Source organism: Podarcis melisellensis (genome assembly GCF_964234715.1).
Source record: "Podarcis melisellensis genome assembly, chromosome: 17".
Lineage (NCBI taxonomy): Eukaryota > Metazoa > Chordata > Lepidosauria > Squamata > Lacertidae > Podarcis > Podarcis melisellensis.
The window spans coordinates 14313242-14334091 of NC_138534.1; the positions used below are offsets into that span (position 1 = coordinate 14313242).

The following is a 20850-nucleotide window of genomic DNA, read 5'->3' on the forward strand; positions in this document are numbered from 1 at the left end:
AACACTCAATGGCCGGGTCTGCATCAGCCCCTGTCCCAGGAAAGTCTGGAGACTGGCCTGCCCCTCTCCCTATTCCGAGGCTGCCCTCCTTGCTCCGTGGTTAGAACCCTGCAAGGATTACCCCGTGGCTAGAACCCACAGACCGAACTCCGAAATCGGCACCCCGCAGTTTAGAACCCTGCAATTAGTGCCCCGCGGTTATTACCCCGCGGTTAGAACCCCGGGGTCAGTGACCTGCGGCGGTTAGAACCCCGCGGCCGCCAACGTTCCAAGGCGCGGCTCACCTGTCAAGCAGCAGCAGCAACTTCGCAGCGTGGCGACTGGCCGGAGCGGCGCAGCCGCAGTAGCGCCCCTCTCTCTCTCCCCGCCCCGCCGCGCGGCCGGCGACAAATCAGGGCAAGGTAAGGGCACGTCGGCTTCGCTGCTGGTCCCGAGCATGCTCGCAGCCGGGGAGCATGCGCATTAGACACCAGGGGCTCGAAGGCCGCCCAGAGGGGGAGGGGCGGGAAGAATCGCCTCAGAGAGGAGAGGATACTTTTAATGAAGAATAAATAACAAATATTTACTGTAAACTGTAAACAACTGAAAAAAAACACTAGCAGGATTGTAACAACTCTTGTAATGTAACAAGAGCTAAGGATATAATGGAGGGTTTTTTTAAAATAAAAATAAAAATGGAGAAGTGGTGATGTTAATTCATATTTGAATGCAAACTTTAATTGTAAAAGCAAATAAAACCTATATGGGAAAAAAGAAATAGAATCTTAGAGTTGGAAGGGACCCCTGAGTCCAACCCCCCACAATGCAGAAATCTCAGTTCAAGCATCCCTGGTTGGTGGCCAAAGAAACTCATCTTAAAAGCCTCCAATGAAGGAGAGGCCACCACCTCTTGAGGGAGACCCTTCCACTGTCAAACACCTCCTTCCCTTCCTGATGTTTAGTTAGAATCTCCTTCCTTGTAACTTGAAGCCATGGGTTCGAGTCCTACCCTCCAGAGCAGGAGAAGACAACATTGCTCCCTCTTCCGTGTGACATCCCTTCAGATATTTGAAGATGGCTCTCCTATCTCCTCTCAGACTCCTCTTTTCCGGGCTAAACATACCCAGCTCCTTCAACCGTTCTTCATCAGGCTTGGTTTCCATAGTAACATAGTAGAACATCACACACATATACACACACACACACCTATTTCTGTTCCTGTGTTTGAAAGCCAGTGTCCTCAAAGGTCTATCCAGGTCATCAGTTAAGATTTGCTGTTTTAAAATTACGAATTCAAAGCAAGAAATAGCTTTTCTTTCTTTTCCGGTTTCATTCTGGCTGGGGATTAGTTTCCGGGTCTAATTCAAAGGGCCGTTGTCGACCTATAAAGCCTTACGTGGCTCAGGACCTCAATGCCTTAAGAGCCGCCTCTCCCCAAAGAAGACCAACCCAAAGCCTGAACTTGTCCTCGGAGGACCTTCTCTATGTCCCCCTACCCCAGAGAGGTTTGGACAGTGGCAGCAAGAGAGCAGGGCCTTTACTGTAGTGGCTCCCCAATGGGGAAACGCTCTCCCCAGAGAGGCTTGCCTGACTCCATCATAACATGGCTTTAGGCGCCAGGCAAAAACATTCCCCTTTACCCAGGCCTATGGCTATTAAATAATCTATGGGCTGTAAAAGTGTGGGGAAAACGACTATTATTATGACAACTATTTTATTATTAGGCTGTTTGCCAGCTTTTTACTATGTTTTTTATCATTGATGTTCTGTAATGTATTTTTAATGTAGTATACCGCCCTGGGAGCTTTTGATAAAGGGTGGTATACAAATGGAATTAGTAATAATAACAATTCACACATGATCATAATAATAATAATAATAATAATAATAATAATAATAATAATAACGGGTTGTTATTGTTCCCATTTTGCAGGTGGAATAGAAAAAACTGCAGCTTCCCCAAGCTTCCATCTGCTCACCATCGATCACAGGTTATAACACTCAACTGGAGTATTGTGAGTTTGGGGCAGGGGTAGGCAAACTAAGGCCCAGGGGCCCGATCCGGCCCAATCGCCTTCTAAATCTGGCCTGCGGACCGTCCGGGAATCAGTGTGTTTTTACCTGAGTAGAATGTGTGCTTTTATTTAAAAGGCATCTCTGGGTTATTTGTGGGGCATAGGAATTTGTTCTCCCCCCCAATATAGATATATAGTCCGGCCCCCACAGTGGACTGGTGAAAAGGTTTGCTGGTTTGGGGGTTTGGACAGGGAAGGGTAAAATAAGGCTAGAATGGCAGCTTAACAGTTGGTCAGAAATAGGCAAAGCATCCTGGACTGTGCGGAACAGGAGCAAACCTCCTCTTCCCCGCTCCCTAGTGCTATCAAGGTCTGAAAGAAAAAAGGAGCAAAGGAAAATTGCAGTTTGAGTTGGATAGAGTTGAGCTAAGTTTTGCACCCTGCTGGCTCCTGCGGACTCATCCTCTCCCCTGACGAGATCTGCAAAGGCAACACATCTTGCAGAAAGCTGTCAGGCAGTGCCATCCCTGTTTAGGGAAGCTTTTAATGTTTGATGCATTACTGTATTTTAATATTTTGTTGGAAGCCTCCCAGAACGGCTGGGGAAGCCCAGCCAGATGGGCGGAGTAATAATAATAATAATAATAATAATAATAATAATAATAATAATAATAATAATAATAATCCCTCCCCTCTAAGTAAAAAGGGGAGCTGGCAGAGCACAGGCTGGAATTTGGGGGGGCAGTTCCCAATTTGCTCTGCTGATTTTTGGGGTTCTGTTAAAAAAAAAGTGTCTCTTTTGGGAGATCGAATGTGGGAGAAGCAGATTATAACAGGAAACTTGTGTGGCGTGGCTTTGAAAAGTGTAAGCTGGTTGTTAAAACTGCAACTTAGGCATGAGCTCACTAGGTGGTCTTAGGAAATAAGCACCTCCTCCTCTGTTTCAATTTGCCACTTGTAATTTGGAAGGTAATAGTACATCCCACCTCGCGGGGTCGCTACTGAAATAATGTGTGTGAAGTACTTTGCATGCCTGAAATATGCTACAAAAATGGCAAGCAATAATAGTACTGCACACAAAATATTGTGTGTTATTTGTTTTTTTAAAAAAATAGTCCACATAACCTGCCAAGTGATTCTGCAGCGGTGGCTTCCAGTAGAAACAACAACAGTGGAATAAAATAAAATGATCCCCACAGAACATTCACACCAAATCCCAGTTATTTACAACCTAGTATAATCAGTGCAGATTATTACGAGTCCATACATAGCTGCAGAGGTTTGTGACCATACACTTCACTGCTGCGTAGCCTAGACTTGGGAAATAAAGAACTCCTACCCAGCAGAGAGCAAGTGTCGGCTGTTCTTTATGAATGCTATTTCTTCATAATTGCTCTCAGCACATTGCCACCTTTCGAATGTCTGAAAGGAGTACATCAAGTGTCATTCTGGATCACTACCCCACATAAAACCCCAAGGAGGATGAGAGGGAGGACTCGGAAGTGGTGCAATGGGCAGTTTTGTGAAGGAAAAATAGAGCTTACATTCATGAATGCATTTATAGAAGAAAACTATTCACTCAGCTGAAGGTGCCTGTTTGTAACCTGTCTCCAACTTTTCTAACATGGTTTCCAGTCCAGTGATGGGAAATATCTAAGTCTGATATTTTGGATTAAGTGGTATAAACATTGCAAAATAAAAATGAACGAATGCAGAGCGAATTCATTCATGAATGAATGAATGAATGAATGAATGGTGTTTATGATATATAATGATGCTGATAGAAAACTTTGAAAAGGGGCTGCCAGTCGGAGAAAGACAAAACCAGGCTAGATAGGTAGACCTATGGTCTGACTCAATGTAGTAAGGAAGCTTTGTGTGTTCATATTCCCTGAAATATCGCTTGATGTAAAATTGTAGTTAACAAAATAATCCGTGAGCATGAATAGGAGTGACATAGTTTAGAATTTATTATAGGAATCAGTCAAAGTAAACCTTTCCACTTAAACAAATATTTATTTTAAAGCTCTAAATCCAGGCACTAAAATGTAAATTGACCAAAAGAGCTTTCATTATTACTATGATTAAGGGTAATTTAAAACACAGTAAACTTTTAGGTGCAGCCATTTTTAACCTAAACTGCAGTTGGCTGTATAAGACTGAAATCTACACAAGCAGTGGCCTTCATGCGGACAGCTGGCAGAAACCATTGCACACATTACATATCATTAGGGGATGAAAAAGCTTTTATAGGAACCTATAACTAAGTCCCCTCTCCACACTGCAGTATCGCTGCTGGGAAGGCTAGAGTGTCACTAAAGTCATGATTTGCTAGGAAAGAAGATGCATTTTCCTGTTTCTGTTAGGAAAATCATCCATGGAGAGTTTAGAGAAGAAGCTCTTTACTTGGACCACAATGTCCTTACACTCACACACACAGAGCACCATTTCCCCAAATACGGTCACATTTGTTGTTGTTGTTGTTTAGTCGTTTAGTCGTGTCTGACTCTTTGTGACCCCGTGGACCAGAGCACGCCAGGCACTCCTGTCTTCCACTGCCTCCCGCAGTTTGGTCAAACTCATGCTGGTAGCTTCGAGAACACTATCCAACCATCTCGTCCTCTGTCGTCCCCTTCTCTTTGTGCCCTCCATCTTTCCCAACATCAGGGTCTTTTCCAGGGAGTCTTCTCTTCTCATGAGGTGGCCAAAGTCTTGGAGTCTCAGCTTCAGGATCTGTCCTTCCAGTGAGCGCTCCGGGCTGATTTCCTTCAGAATGGAGAGGTTTGATCTTCTTGCAGTCCTTGGGAGTCTCCTCCAGCACCATAATTCAAAAGCATCAATTCTTCAGCGATCAGCCTTCTTTATGGTCCAGCTCTCACTTCCATTCATCACTACTGGGAAAACCATAGCTTGAACTATACGGACCTTTGTAGGCAAGGTGATGTCTGTGCTTTTTAAGATACTATCTAGGTTTGTCATTGCTTTTCTCCCAAGAAGCAGGAGTCTTTTAATTTTGTGGCTGCTGTCACCATCTGCAGTGATCATGGAGCCCAAGAAAGTAAAATTTCTCACCATTTCTTCCCCTTCTATTTGGCAGTAGGTGATGGGACCAGTGGCCATGATCTTCGTTTTTTTGATGTTGAGCTTACACACACAATCACATGGGTCCAATTGCATGGACTTTCTCAGTGTGAAATTGCCACCCACCCACCACCAGGGGAAAAATAGAATCGCAACTGCTCAATTCACGCAGCAGCACAGGATTGCATTACAGCAAGTCAGCCTCATGCCGTGAGCTGGGTATGAAAAAAAACAGTCTGGAGAAAAAGGCACAGCAGTCAACTCCAGCTTTACTAAGGGTACAACTAGAATCTTAGAATTTCAGAGTTGGAAGGGACCGGATGATCAGTCCAACTCTCCACAAGGCAGGAATATGCAGCAGATCAAACCTGCAACCTTGGCGTTGTCAGCACCATGCTGTAACCAACGGAGCTATCCAGGCTCAACTGAACCTGGGTTCTCCTGAATCTCTGGAGAGCAGGCAGGAGAAATAGCCTAATCCCTTATGCCAGAGGATCTTTATACCTGAAGGAGCGTCTCCACCTCCAGCGTTCTGCCCGGACACTGAGGTCCAGCGCTGAGGGCCTTCTGGCGGTTCCCTCACTGCGAGAAGCCAAGTTACAGGGAACCAGGCAGGGACTGATGTACTAGGTACCTCAGACATGGAACTTTCATTTTAAAAAAACCCCAAAGGAAGTCTTTAGGTTTCTTAGAAAGAAAGTTATGAAGCAAAATGTGTAGGTACCTTTTTAAGTTAGATTAGCCAGCCTGGCTGCTCCCGGCTTTCATGGTAGCAGACAGAAGTTCTACAGGTTAAGCCTTTTTCCAGTATGGAAATACAATTATGTGGAAAGCTTCGCCTCTTCCCATTTTCTCTGCCAGACGTTTTATCACTAGTTGAGTTCTTACGTTCTCAAGAAAAAGACTCTGCTTTTGGTTGTGTGCAAATAAGGAACTATAAAATCAGATTGTACATCTGTTAATCCTATCCTGAATCCAGATTCTTATTTCTAAGAGTCTCAGGTCTCTGAATAAAAGTACCACTACTGATCATATATGTGTGATTCCTATTAGCTGGCTGTTCCGGACTGGCAACATAACAACCAGTCATGAATAGTGACCCTGTTCATTTCTGAACAAGGCAATCAGCCTTTGCTGGCTTCTACATTACAACTTGGACATTTTTAAAAAGACAATAGAGTGGGTATACTCTTTTCCATTATTTTCCAGTATTTTTGCACAAAGTAAAATGCACTCTAAACATTTCGATGGAGAGAGAGGTCGACGGTGTTGATCATTTGCTAGGATAGCATTTCTCTCTTGACTCCCATCAGAAATGGCTTACATTTTCCTGTTTTAATTGAGACGTGTGATGAGAAATCTTGTTTTTCTCCCATCTAAATAAATAGAATTACACCATGGTGTGTCACTATTGCCCACCAACATAATAACACTGTGAACAACACAGTAGCAAGTTTCCAAATATCAATGACATCCTAATCCCAACGGGCTTCAGCTAAATGACATGGAGACAATCTGCCCAAGATGTTCTATTCTGGCAAAAGAAAAAGATGTGAAAGCCAACCCGGGGATTGGGGGGGCGGGGAGAGAGAGGAATGAAGATAAAATCATGCAAGATGTTGAAATGGAGAATATAAGCTTTCATGCAAATATTGCAGTGCAGACTGTCATTTTCATAATCAAGATTTTGAGTTCTACAAATCCATGCTTAAGAAAGCCAAACTTACACTTTGAGTGGGATAAATCAGTGTTCAGTAGAAAAAAGCACTTTCTATTTTGTTTTGCTTTTTAATATAAAGGACAAATAATCTCTGAATGAGGAAGATTTGAGCATTCCATATTTAGCACTGGTTCAAATGATCAGTTTGATATCTGCACAATGCTCCCAGAATGCCTCTAGTGATGCATTCACATCAATAATGGCTTAGAAGAACCTGGGTTTCCATAGATACAGATGCTGCTTTTTGGCACCAACTTGTATGATAACCATAACCTTCTTTTCATAGTCATGCTGATAAGAAGCACAATATTTAAAAGTAAACTATCCATGTCTTTGGCTAATGACCAAATTCCTATCTCATTTCTATTACCTTTTTCATAAAATTAAATTCATTTTTCATCATTTAAATACATGCAATTTCATATCCTAATTTCCATCACAATTTTTGTATACGGAGGTATAAAACTGAATGTTTGAATAAATTATCTTTGCAGTATTCAGCAAAGAGATGGCAGCTAGCTTCGAAACTATTCCACCTCTTAAATTTTTGTATGGTTCTCATTCAATAAGCTAACTGGTTCTTATGTAATAAGCTAATGGTCAAATCCCACATTTTGTCCCTCCCTCACTTATATTCTCAGCATAATATTAATTTAAGCAGGCAATTTCCAAAATAAGCACCGTGACCTAGGCAGTTCAGACATACAGTGGCAAATCTCAAGAATGACCAAATGCCATGGGCAAATTTCAAAATACCTTTGTGATTGCAAGACTTCTGATTTTTTAAATTTTTATTTTTTTAAAAAAAAATATCAAGGGAAAGCTGTGAAATGTCCAAAATTCCTCAAGGTAAGCCAGAGCTTGTGAGTGAATTTGGGTAGGATGGAGACTTAAGGAACTTAGCAAGAGGTAAAAGAGTTTTTGAGGTTTGTGTCATCGTCTCTTGAACCCTTAAGAAATGTCAAGTACATGTTAGACTCCGATGTAAATATCAGGTTTCCCTTTATGTGCAAAATATCCCTTTAAGAAACAGTTGTAAGGCTTGTCCACACCAGAGTTTAATGTGTGTTTGCACCTGTTTGCATTCCCACTTGTGCAGTCCACATGAGATTCCCCTCAAACAATACCAATATTGAGGCTTCCTTCCCAGCCCCCATAAATTCAGTTTACCAATACAGTAGTACCTCGGGTTACATACGCTTCAGGTTACATACGCTTCAGGTTACAGACTCTGCTAACCCAGAAATAGTGCTTCAGGTTAAGAACTTTGCTTCAGGATGAGAACAGAAATCGTGCTCCGGCGGCGCAGCAGCAGCAGCAGCAGGAGGCCCCATTAGCTAAAGTGGTGCTTCAGGTTAAGAACAGTTTCAGCTTAAGAACGGACCTCCGGAACGAATTAAGTGCTTAACCCGAGGTACCACTGTACAGGGATAATATGATAAATTAGAGAAAATCAGGCTCTAAATCACTCCCACTTGGGGTTGCAGATGAGTTGTTCCGGAGTTTGGGAATGGGTGGATCAACTGTCACTTTCTGCCACCCCCCTTTCTGCTCCCTCTACTTCCTCACAGCTTTCATTTCTTTTCCAACTGTGCTCCTAAACCATTTCTGGCACTCTCCTTAACTTTTTTATTTTCTCATTGATCCTTCAGATTTGCACAAAACCAAAAACCGGCACAAACAAGAAATGTTTAATGCGGTTTGCTTGTGCACTTTCCTGGTTTTGTGCAAATCTGAGGGATCGAAAGAAAAAAAATATACCGGTACACTGGATATTGCACAGCTCTCTGCACACATGCCCTGTCGATACTTCATCATCATGACACAAGCGTCCTCAAACTTTTTCATATTTTTTTAATAATAATTTTTATTGATTTCAACATACAAATTATAAAATGTACCACAAAACTTATCACTTATACAATCTTTTTAGACTTCCATCAGCACCTCTGATAATCCACCGTTTTATCCACTTCTTATGCATTTCTTAACTTTATATTGCCTTTAAATCTCTTAACAAATTATCCTTTCCTTTATCTATTTTTACAATACTTCCAATAATACTCCTCACAGAACTTCTTGTAAACCTACAAACGTCGTCTGGTCTTCACAAATACTTTTCAAATAGTCTGTAAATTTACTCCAGTCTTCCATGAATTTCTGGTTTCGAATTCTTCCTGTTAATTTATCTAATTCTGCATAGTCCATTAACTTCATCCTCCATTCTTCAATCATCGGTAATTCTTCTTGCTTCCATTTTTGGGTTAATAGGCGTCCTCAGACTTTTTCAGCAGGGGGCCAGTCCATTGTCCTTCAGACCTTGTGGGGGGCTGGAGAGGGAAAGAATGTGTGTGCTGGCAATCCATGTGGCCATTTCCGGACCGTCCGCAGGCCGGATTTAAATAAATAAATAAATTTTATTTATACCCCACCCTCCCCAGCCAGAGCCGGGTTCAGGGTGGCTAACACCAGTAAAATTACAATAAAAACATAATAGGGGGGGAAAACCAATTTAAAATACAGGTTAAAATGCAATTTAAAATGCAGCCTCTTTTTAAAAGTAGCCCATAGATCAAAACCATAAGGGGAGGGAAACAGAAGGGTCAGACTGAGTCCAAGCCAAAGGCCAGGCGGAACAGCTCTGTCTTGCAGGCCCTGTGGAAAGATGTCAAATCCCACAGGGCCCTAGTCTCTTGTGACAGAGCGTTCCACCAAGTCGGGGCCAGTGCTGAAAAGGCCCTGGCTCTAGTTGAGACCAATCTAACCACCTTGCGACTTGGGACCTCCAAAATGTTGTCATTTGTGGACCTTAAGGTCCTCCGCGGGGCATACCAGGAGAGGTGGTCCCGTAGAAGACAATTGGGCCTGATCCGGCCCGCGGCCCTTAGTTTGCCGACCCATGTCATAACAGAATCAACAGATTAGAAAGCAGGGATACACACGAAAGGGAATGTCTGTTGTATGAATGGGAAAGGCTGAAGTAGCTCCTCATATACAAATTTACATGTCTATGAGTGTGGACCAGTACAAACTAATCTGAATGTTGGGAAGTGGATTAACAGCTAAATATTGATCAAATGTGGACAAGCCTTTAGTTAATGGTGTGTTCTGTTCTGCAGTGCTGGTGACAACCATACCTGGCTATCGGGAGGTTTTAAAGCATTCTGAGGGAACGGGAGGCAGCAGAAATGGGTAACATTGCGTAATGCTGAGTTATAGTGGTGGGGAGTTCTGCAGGATACAAAAATTAAAGAAGCACAAATATACAAACTGGTGTTTATAAAAAGTGGGACCAAGGGCATAATTTCCCCATAAGGTTAATGTAAAGGGACCCCTGACCATTAGGTCCAGTCGTGACCGACTCTGGGGTTGCGGCACTCATCTCGCTTTATTGGCCGAGGGAGCCGGTGTTTGTCCGCAGACAGCTTCCGGGTCATGTGGCCAGCATGACTAAGCCGCTTCTGGTGAACCAGAGCAGCACACAGAAACACCGTTTACCTTCCCGCCAGAGCGGTACCTATTTATCTACTTGCACTTTGATGTGCTTTCGAACTGCTAGGTTGGCAGGAGCAGGGACCGAGCAACGGGAGCTCACCCTGTTGCAGGGATTTGAACCGCCAACCTTCTGATTGGCAAGTCCTAGGCTCTGTGGTTAAACCCACAGCGCCACCCACGTCCCACAATTTCCCCATAGATGGTGCCATAAATGGGATCTGTTTCCCTGTACCCCATTTTCTCCTAGGGCTACTTTTTAAGAAAGAAAACAAACATGGGGAGCAGTTCCAATTATAGAACTGTGCAACATTTAGTTTGACTCCTAATTGGCTCTGTGGGTTGGAGCCAGAGGTTTTCTAATTCTGCTACCTGAGACCTTCTAATTAAAGATCCCTGGCTGGACCATTCTCTAAGGGCTAGGGGAGGTTTGCAGGGCATAGAGATGTGAGGCTGCTGTTTACTCTTCAAAGCAGGAGAACCACAGAGGCTGATCCATTTTCCCAACAGCAGAAGCTTCTCAAGTCTCTTCTGTACTTAGCATTTAATTCAGCAAATAATTGGGATAATTAACTTAGGTAGAGAGCTACTAATTACGTTTAAAGTAGCCTAGCATAAAAGTGTCATCAGAATCAGGTCAGAATGACTTTCTGTCAGTCGCATATTTGCAATTACTGAAGCAAATGAATTATTTGAGCCAGGTTTGTGTTTGTTTTACTAGGTTTTTTCCGGAGCATAGATGTTCTCGAGGCAATGAAAAGTCAAATACTTCCCTGTAGGTCTCTCAACCAGACTTTCCACTCTGAACAGCTTTCCTTATTTGTCTCCAGAGGCCTATAACATTTTTATTTACTTTTTGGGGAAAGAAAAGAAAAAGTTCCGTAGCTAATGTCATATGTGGCAAGGGCTGGCTATTACTTTGCCTGTATTTCTTGTCAGCTGTTTCTTACCTGGAATTGGGATGCTAGTTAGTATTAGCAGGATATAGTCTTAAAAAAAATTAAATGTCATCACCAGTCATATCAAGTAATAGGCCTCATGGGGTTCATCTCAGGTAGAGGCGAATGTAAGCAATCTAAAGCCAATGGATTCAAGATTCCAGTCATACCAAGCGGGTGGTGTAGCTTTTACTTAGCTGTACATCACTTTGGAACAAGCTGAAGGATGTAATACTTGTTGTTGTTGTTTAGTCGTTTAGTCGTGTCTGACTCTTCGTGACCCCATGGACCAGAGCATGCCAGGCACTCCTGTCTTCCACTGCCTCCCGCAGCTTGGTCAAACTCATGCTGGTAGCTTCGAGAACACTGTCCAACCATCTCGTCCTCTGTCGTCCCCTTCTCCTTGTGCCCTCCATCTTTCCCAACATCAGGGTCTTTTCCAGAGAGTCTTCTCTTCTCCTGAGGTGGCCAAAGTCTTGGAGCCTCAGCTTCAGGATCTGTCCTTCCAGTGAGCACTCAGGGCTGATTTCCTCCAGAATGGAGAGGTTTGATCTTCTTGCAGTCCATGGGACTCTCAAGGACTTCATGGATCACTGCCTTGCCATGGCACAGGGGCTTGAATAACTCAGAGTAGCTATGACCTATGCCGTGCAGGACCACCCAAGATGGACAAGTAATAGTGGAGAGTTTGACCAAATGTGATCCACCTGGAGCATGAACCAGCAAGCCACTCCATTATCTCTGCCAAGAAAACTCCATGGACAAAGACAACAGGACGTAATACTACTACTACTAATCTATTATTATTATTATTATTATTATTATTATTATTATTATTATTATTATTTTATTTATACCCCTCCCATCAGCCACTCTGGGCGGCTTCCTGCAAAAGACTGAAAGTACATTAAAACAGATGTCTTCTAAAAGTAAGATAGTATTTTTTTAACATCTGATGGGAGGGCATTCCACAGGGAGGGCGCCACTACTAAGAAGGCCCTCTCCATGGTTTCCTGTTGCTTCACTTCTCGCAGTGAGGGAACCACCAGAAGGCCCTTGGCACTGGACCTCAGTGTCCGGGCAGAATGATGGGGGTGGAGAGGCTCCTTCAGGTCTACTGGGCCAAGGCCGTTTAGGGCTTTAAAGGTCAACACCAACACTTTAAGCTGTGCTTGGAAACGTACTGGGAGCCAATGTAGGTCTTTCAAGACTGGTGTTATGTGGTCTCGGCGGCCGCTCCCAGTCACCAGTCTAGCTAATGGAAAGTGCTTTGGCTTTAAGTGTGTGTGTTGCAGGATGTTTATTTATTTATTTGTGCCAATTCTTACGATGAACTACCTGTGGATGCATTTGTACAAATGGTTGTTATAGAAATGCCTCAAATAAATATACCGGTAAGTTTATGTCAGGAGGAACCTGCCTGATGCTCCCTGGCTCCCAAGGTTTCAGATACGAGCTGCATCCTTGCTGGTAACTCCTTCAGTTCCCTCTCCCTATTATGGACCTCTTGATTCCTGCCCTCTGGTAATACTGAAACCGCCAGGCACAATGGGTGTTGCTTTCTCTCATTGTTCCTTGGGAGTAAGGGTGCAGATCCTGACACTGATCCTTAAAAAGACACACAGCAGAGGGCCTTCTCCTTAGTGGCGCCCCCCCTGTGGAATGCCCTCCCACCAGATGTCAAAGAGAAAAACAGCTACCAGACTTTTAGACAACATCTGAAGGCAGCCCTCTTTAGCAAAGCTTTTAATGTTTAATAGGTTATTGTATTTTAGTGTTCTATTGGAAGCCGCCCAGAGTGGCTGGGGAAACCCAGCCAGATGGGCGGGGTATAAATAATAAATTAATATTATTATTATTACAGCATCCATGCAGGAAGCCTGGTCAATATTCTCAGTGATGTCTAGTCATTCAACACCATTGCAACTAGTTGCAAAGGAGCAGAATCTAGGCATGTATTCAACAAGGAAGTATACCAATGTTTTAAGCCACAAGCAAATGATTGGCCTTAATAGCTCTGTTGTTAAAGCACAAGACTCTTAATCTCATGGTTCATGAGTTTGAACCCCACATTGGGCAAAAGACTCCTGCATTGCAGGGGGGCGGCTAGAGGATCCACTCAAGATCCCTTCCAATTCTACAATTCTGTGATTCTAAGGAAGGGTTTCCACATCCAGAATGCAACTGGGCTCCAATACTTTTGCCGTTGTCTAGGGAAAAAACATTTAGCAAATGCAGTTTCTTCCCCAGCAATACTTTAATAGGAGATCGTTCACCAGCCAAAATGCTTCCCTTTCTGCAGCACTTAAAGCCACAGAAGACTGGATGCATGCTCACCCCTAGGGCATTAGGAGAAAACAGCTTCGTTAATGGAGAAAACAAACGGTTTCTGGATTGCCAGTCCATCTCATTCTCTGTCTGCTATACCATCGGATGGCTCATTAATTTTGATGGTGCTTGCATTACTATGGCATTTTGGGATCATGCTGCCCATTATGTGTGTGTTTAGTTTATTTAAGGCATGTAAGAGAGAGAAAGCCAACCGAATCCAAAAATAGCTTCAAATATTATCCATTCTAATTAGCTGTAGGTTCATTCTAAGTTTGTCCAAGTGAAAAAAAGAGAGAGGGTTGGTAGAAGAAATAATGTGTCCTGGAATACTGTGCCCAATTCTGGGAAGGAAATTGACAAGCTGGAAGGTGTGCAGACCAAGATGATCAAGGGTCTGGAAACCAAGCCTGATGAGGAACGGTTGAAGGAGCTGGGTATGTTTAGCTTGGAAAAGAGATTGAGAGGAGAGATGATAGCCATCTTCAGATATCTAAAGAGCTGTCACATGGAGGATGGAGCAAGCTTGTTTTCTCCTGCTCTGGAGGGTAGGACTCGAACCCTGGTTTCAAGTTACAAGAAAGGATATTTCGACTAAACATCAGGAACAAATTTCTGATGGTAAAAGCTGTCTGGCAGTGGAACGGACTGTGATGGCCTGGGACTCGGACTCGGAGCCATAGGAGTCTCAGTCTGCACCGGATCCTTTGCCTCAGGCATCATCTGAACCAAGTCTGGGGCCTGATTCTGAAGAGCCCCAGTCTGCCCAGGTTCCCCTGCAACAAGCACCAGCTGGGCCGAGTCAGGGGCCTGAGCCTGCCCTGGCTCCAGATGCGGGGATGACCTCATTGCCTTCAGCTGGGCTATCACTTACAGCTGCTCCACTACCAGTTGGGTCAGGAGAGGCTGAGGCGGCCTCTGGGTCTAGTAACCCACTGACATCTCCCAAGCTGCAGAGCCTAAGGTCTGAGAGAAGGAGAGACCTGAGTACTCGCAGGAGGAGTGCTCGCCTTCGGGCGAAACAGGGAGGTGAGTCGCCAGGAGATCAGGCCTGGCTGTTACCCTGACAAAGATAAAAGACTGTCGGACCCCGCCCCAGGTTGTGGGAGCAACATTGCTGTGTGCTAGACCCTGCCTGAGATCCTGTGTCTGTCCTTGCCTGGTTTCCTGCCTCGTGTCCTGCCTTGGCCCTGTCGGACTGACTCCCAGCAGAACCTTCGGATTCTGGACCGCGTTTCACGGGTTACCCCCGGGCCCAGCACATGGACTTCCTTGGAAGGTGCTGGACTTTCCTTCCTTGGAGGCTTTTAAGCAGCAGTTGGATGGATCTGTCATCACCATCTGTCATGGATGCTTTAGCTGAGATTCCTGCATTGCAGGGGGTTAGACTAGATGACCCCTGGGTTCCCTTCCAACTCTACAATTTTATGATTCTATGGTTCTGTGTTCATAGCTTGAGTTGCCACATCTTAACCCAGTAAAAACAGCGAGTGCCCAGGGCAATGAGACATTATGTGAGAACGATGGTCTGCCCCACTACGGTCATACCTCGGGTTACAGCCGCTTCAGGTTGTGTTTTTTCGGGTTACGCACCCACCAAAACCCGGAGGTACTGGAATGGGTTACTAAATCGCACTTTGCGCATGCGCAGAAGTACTGAATTGCAACCCACACGTGCGTAGGTGTGCCGCTGCGGGTTGCAAACGCTGTGGGTTGCAAACGTGCATCCCGCACAGATCATGTTCGCAACCTGAGCATCCACTGTACTTTATTCTCCCAACTTCCTCTCTTCCTACTTCAGCAGGCAGGTTCCCAGCTCATTTTGGGGTGTTAAGAGCCTCATCATTTACTTTTTTCATATAAATTATTTGTTGAAATGGTATTTACCCTACGATATAACTGAAAAGGCTGTCAGATTGGCTTAAAGAACAATTAAAAACAAGATGATCTCTGCCTGCGAACGTACAATCCGAAGGCACAAAATGAAAAAGGGATGTGAAGCAAATCAGATCCCTGTAATGATCAGCTGAGATGAAAACCATTCAGGTAGCCTGGCAGAATGGTTGGCTGTGGGTGACAGTTGAGGGAACACCAAAGGAAGATGACCTCTCAGCAGAGCTGATGGAACAGTCCCTCTTCCCTTCCCAGCTGCTTCTCTGGTGCAATCCATACGGCTTGACCAAGCACTTTTCATCTGCATTTTGACATAGGATTCCAATAAGCATTCAAGGTACATTCTGTAGTTTGGGGCAGGCCAGGGTACCTTATTTCTGTAACTGAAGTATCTGGTTCATCGGGAGACTAGGCTATGTTTTTGAATACAAGCTGCGCTGGGAGATCAGGAAGGAAGAAATCCATTCTGACATCTTGTAAAATTTGCTCAGACTGCTTTATATGACAACACTAACAATTGAGCGGATGGATGTCTACATTTGCTGTTCTTCAGCCTGTTGTTAAACATACATGTCAGCTCAATCACTCAAAGCCGGATTATCAATTGTGCAATAAGAACAATCGCACTGGGGGCCCTGCCTTCAAGGGGGTCCAGAATCTGAGCCGTAATTTAAAAATAAAAAGTGGGTCTCTAGCCACCTTGGTAAAGGGAGTTAGAAGACACCGCATTGTTGTTCAGTTTCTCAGTTTGATGGACTGTTGAGCAAAGGAGCCAACTCCTAGGGGCCAAGGTCCCTTCAGCCTCCCAATAAAATACAGTGGTACCTCGGGTTAAGTACTTAATCCGTTCCGGAGGTCTGTTCTCAGCCTGAAACTGTTCTTAACCTGAAGCACCACTTTAGCCTCTGGGGCCTCCTGCTGCTGCCACGCCGCCGGAGCACAATTTCTGTTCTCATCCTGAAGCAAAGTTCTTAACCCGAGGTAATATTTCTGGGTTAGCGGAGTCTGTAACCTGAAGCATATGTCACCTGAAGCATATGTAACCCAAGGTACCACTGTATTGGAGGGGGCTGAGCCCCCCATAAAGTTGATGGCCATTGCCATTCAAATGGTTTGCGTCGGCCAAGTCGTGTGATCCATTATGTAGGGGGGGGTGTACCTTCCCTCCCCCCACAATATTTTATTTAAGTTGGCACTCCTGCTGTTGGGATAGTTGGTGATGGTGATGGTGAGTTGTTTTCCAGTTTCCGGAATGCCGTGAACAGGACCGCACTGCAAATCTCTCAACTAAAAACCAGCCGCGTTATTTCCGTCAAAAACCAAGCAGTTATAGAATTGATCCAAGGTTTGTGGCCTTCTTTTAAAAGTAGACTATCAGTCTAGAACAGTGGTTTCCAACCATTTTTTGGCCATACCCCACCTAAGCATCTCTAAAATCCTGATTTCCCCCCCCCTCCGGTGACATATAATTCTTATTATTCCAAAAGTGAACTTCTAATCACACGAAGGAAGCCTAAAAGGCCATTAACTTGGTCTAAAGAAGCTTCCAAATCGTGCCCCTTAAAAATCAAAGGGCCCCCCTGTTGGGAACCATGGGTCTAGAAAGACTTGCTAGCAGCCTCTTGGACAACTGTTGTCTCATCTAATAATTAAAGCAAGGATGGGAGCCTGTCTCTCTCCAGCTGTTGCTGGACTACAATGCCCATGTTCCTTGACAATTGGCCATGCTGGCTCGGAGATACTTCCATAACATCTGAGGAGTTGTAGGTTCCCCATTCCTCTCTGGAGTATGCCTAAAGGTAAAGGTAAATGGACCCCTGACCATAAGGTCCAGTCCTGGCCAACTCTGGGGTTGCGGTGCTCACCTCGCTTTATTGGCCGAGGGAGCTGGCGTACAGCTTCCAGGTCATGTGGCCAGCATGACTAAACCACTTCTGGTGAACCAGAGCAATGCATGGAAACACCGTTTACCTTCCCGCCGGAGCAGTACCTATTTATCTATTTGCACTTAGATGTGCTTTCGAACTGCTAGGTTGGCAGGAGCAGGGACCGAGCAACAGGAGCTCACCCTGTCGCAGGGATTCGAACCGCCAACCTTCTGATCAGCAAGTCCAAGGCTCTGTGATTTAACCCACAGCGCCACCCACATCCCGCCTACTGCCTTATTATTGCTTGTGGAGACAGACAGTGAAGAGATTACATTTCCCCTTGTATTTTGTTTACCTAAGAGTTAATGTATGGCTCTTTGGGGGACTCCTGAAGTTCAGATATGTTCTTTCAATAGCCTTTGATTAAAGCACTTTCCCTATGTAGATTTGGGTGGGTGGGGTCGAGAAATAGTTTGGCTCTTGAAATGTCGCCAACAAAAGAAGCAGAGCTTTGATTTTTATGCAGACTTTCTGCCACCGGGGAATGCAGGAGACACAAAACATGAAAACCTATTCGTGTTCAGACCTTGTCAATGTCAGTCTACTACATTACCATATGATTGCTATACCATTAATTTTTTCTTCAGAAGCTACAACATGACACATCAGGAAATGTATGTGTGGTTTTTAAACGTTCTTGTATGGCTTTCCCTACCTTTGCTGCAGCTGAGGTCGATGTAAAGATAATCAACCGTGCAGCTGTGGGGAAGCCAGCTGGCTTGGAGGTAACAACTGTTTAACATTCTGGTTCTTCCAACATGGGAAGGGGAAAAAAATAAACTGTTCTGTAGATAATTAGCAAGCTAGTTCTTGAGCCTAAAGGGAAACTGATTGGGTATTCAGAATCATTTAATCATCTGGAAAAGATGCAAGGATCTGAATGGCTGAAGGAGGGTAATATTTGGAGGAAATAAATTTGGAGGAAACTGACACTAAAGAGAAGATTGACACTAAAGCTCTGTATATATTGAATGACTTTTTTTTTAAAAAAAAAAGGGACATTCCTCTTATCATACTATACCTCGGCATCATGGGCAGATCCCAAGCAATCCTGGCTATGCCCATGCTTGACATTCCCATCCCTCCTGCAAAAATACGGGGCAGTACAAACAAGGGGTGTTCTAACCCACTTAGGTTTATGGCTCTAAGATGGGAGTCTGAAGAGTCTTTTCAGATTTTCCAACCCATTGCAATCTTGATTTTTTTTCCTTTTTAGCTCATCCATATCTGTGATGTGGCATGAATTTGGGCACAGTACAACCCTTCTGTTGGGCCAGGTTGCAGCTATTGCTGGCCATAATATCATAAGTAACCCCACCTCCATGATACTTATCTTGATTTTGCATTTAGATATGCCCCAAATGAGATGTGGTTGGCGCTGTGGGTTAAACCACAGAGCCTAGGACTTGCTGATCAGAAGGTCGGCGGTTCAAATCACCGCGACGGGGTGAGCTCCCGTTGCTTGATCCCTGTTCCTGCCAACCTATCAGTTCGAAAGCACATCAAAGGGCAAGTAGATAAATACGGCACTCCCATGCGCTGCTCTGGTTTGCCAGAAGTGGCTTAGTCATGCTTAAATATGAGCTGCGTTGGAGCAAAGCCCTCGTCCCTGCCCTGGTAAGCCATAATTCTGCAACCTGTGAACGAGGCCAGTTTGAAGAACAAAAACTGCAGAAGGATGTTGTTGTGTGCTGAGGAGTCTGTTTCCACAAAGCAAGACACTCCTTGTTCACAATCGGGCATAGCATTAAGCATTAAGAATGCCAAGTAGATTGGATCTTCATAGCATGAACTGGCTTGTGGGGTTTCACTTATTTATAGCTTGTCCCTCCCCATGTCCTCAATCTGGTCTTTGTGCGAGAGCCAGAAGTGCATGTAGCTGACAGTGTGAACACAGACGTTTCGCTTATTTGTTAACACTGTTATTTGTACAATGTGGACTGTGCAAACATCTGCGGTCATGCAGAAAGCATAATTTGATCTTGTGCTGCGAGTGAGGCAAGTGCAGGGACAACTGTGGGATGAGGCTGCTAGCCTGCATGCCCCGAGATGTGTTTGTGCGCGCGCAAAATGTCAATTGAATGAACATCTGCCCACATTCAAAAGCACTGTTTGTTCATGCCTACTGTATATCCCAACAAAAATGAATTCTATAAGTATATTTTGGCAACCTGTTGCAACCCAATTGTTAATTTTACCAACCCATGGCTACCTCTTGAATAAATTCAATCTCAAATTGACCACAGAAATCTGGGATCACTCAGGGTCTTTCAGAAGAGGTCAAGTGAGGACAACAGCTCAAAGATTATTTACGCCATCTGCTGGCAAAATACATCCTTTCCCAAGAGGGCATTGTTTCACATCCAAGAATCACTATTATTAATAACAACAACAACAACATTTTAAATAGAGTTTCTTGTTTGAAATTCAGAGTATTTTTTTTAAAAAGACTAATGTTTGCAATTCAGATGAGAGGCTATACTTCTTTCAATATGAAAACAACATGTGTCATATAGATTTATATTGGAATACTATATCATGTGTGATTTTCTATTGAAACATTTCTGTATCTCAGTTCAGGAGCTCTCTGTTACATGCAGACAACACGGGGGACGGAAATTAAGATCTTTCAAAGGCTGTCAGGATGAAGCTGGCAAACGGTTCTTAAATAATATTGGATATGCTATTTTCATCCTCCGATCCATCATCACCGGGTGCGCTCATTCAATTAGCACATTCTTTGCATTTTTCTTTCTCTTTGTTTCCTGAGACTGTATTGCAGGTTCTCCACGAACATCTCTTTGTGTGTTTTAAAATCTTTCCTGCCTTTGTGTATTTAAACTCATGTGCTTTCTTATTTGCTTTTGTTGTAGATCTTTCCAAGGGCAAGACCTGTGGAGTCCATCGATGGGAAGGGCAAGTAGCACCCTTTACAGGGTTCTTGCAAGCGGAAGAGATTTAAAAATATACCACCAGTTGCATTCAAGGGGAAAACTATTATTTTAGCCCTGAATCCAGTGGCGTAGCGTGGGGGGTGCAGGGGGGGCTGGCTGCACAGGGCGCAACATCTGGGGGTTAGGGTTAGGGGGCGCAAATCCACGGGTTAGGGGGCACAAATTACTTGCCTTGCCCCGGGTGCTGACAACCCACGCTACGCCACTGCCTGAATCTACAACTTCGTAATTCATTAGGGAAAGTAGTTTCAGTGAATGAAAAGGGAGTTTTGGTGTGCTAGTTTACAGGATCAACATACACTGTGAGTCATGGCGCTTCATTCCAGATAAGTCTCATTTGAGTCAGTGTGACTAAAGACATTTCTTTCGCCAGAACTGCAAATTTAAGCTGCAGTGTTGAGTTCAATTAATCTTGAATTCTGAAGTAAAGGGGAAGTATCTGTAACCACAGTGAACTGCAGCCTAGGCTAAATGGGAGTGATTGATACAATGAGGTCTAAAGTTGTTCCCTTGACTTAGATT

At 44.1% G+C, this 20850-nt stretch overlaps 2 protein-coding genes across 8 annotated transcripts in view; one reads left to right on the plus strand and one right to left on the minus strand.

Moving 5' to 3' along the window:
- Nucleotides 1-1126, minus strand: part of FOCAD (focadhesin) — a 136942-nt gene extending 135816 nt beyond the window's left edge. The window contains exon 1 of one of the 3 annotated variants that reach the window (XM_081893681.1): nt 989-1126. The gene's annotated coding sequence lies outside the window, so the exon portion shown is untranslated. Of the gene's footprint in view, nt 1-284; nt 336-988 lie in introns of those variants that run through there. The other 2 variants (XM_081893682.1, XM_081893680.1) reach the window with 2 other exon arrangements.
- MLLT3 (MLLT3 super elongation complex subunit) overlaps nt 365-20850 on the plus strand; it is a 135480-nt gene continuing 114994 nt past the window's right edge. For 2 of the 5 annotated variants that reach the window (XM_081894328.1, XM_081894332.1), the window contains exons 1-3: nt 1217-1235; nt 1913-1970; nt 20248-20290. In XM_081894328.1, coding sequence (XP_081750454.1) covers nt 20282-20290 — 9 coding nt within the window. In that variant the 5' untranslated portion in view covers nt 1217-1235; nt 1913-1970; nt 20248-20281. Of the gene's footprint in view, nt 402-555; nt 568-1164; nt 1236-1912; nt 1971-20247; nt 20291-20850 lie in introns of those variants that run through there. The other 3 variants (XM_081894329.1, XM_081894326.1, XM_081894327.1) reach the window with 3 other exon arrangements.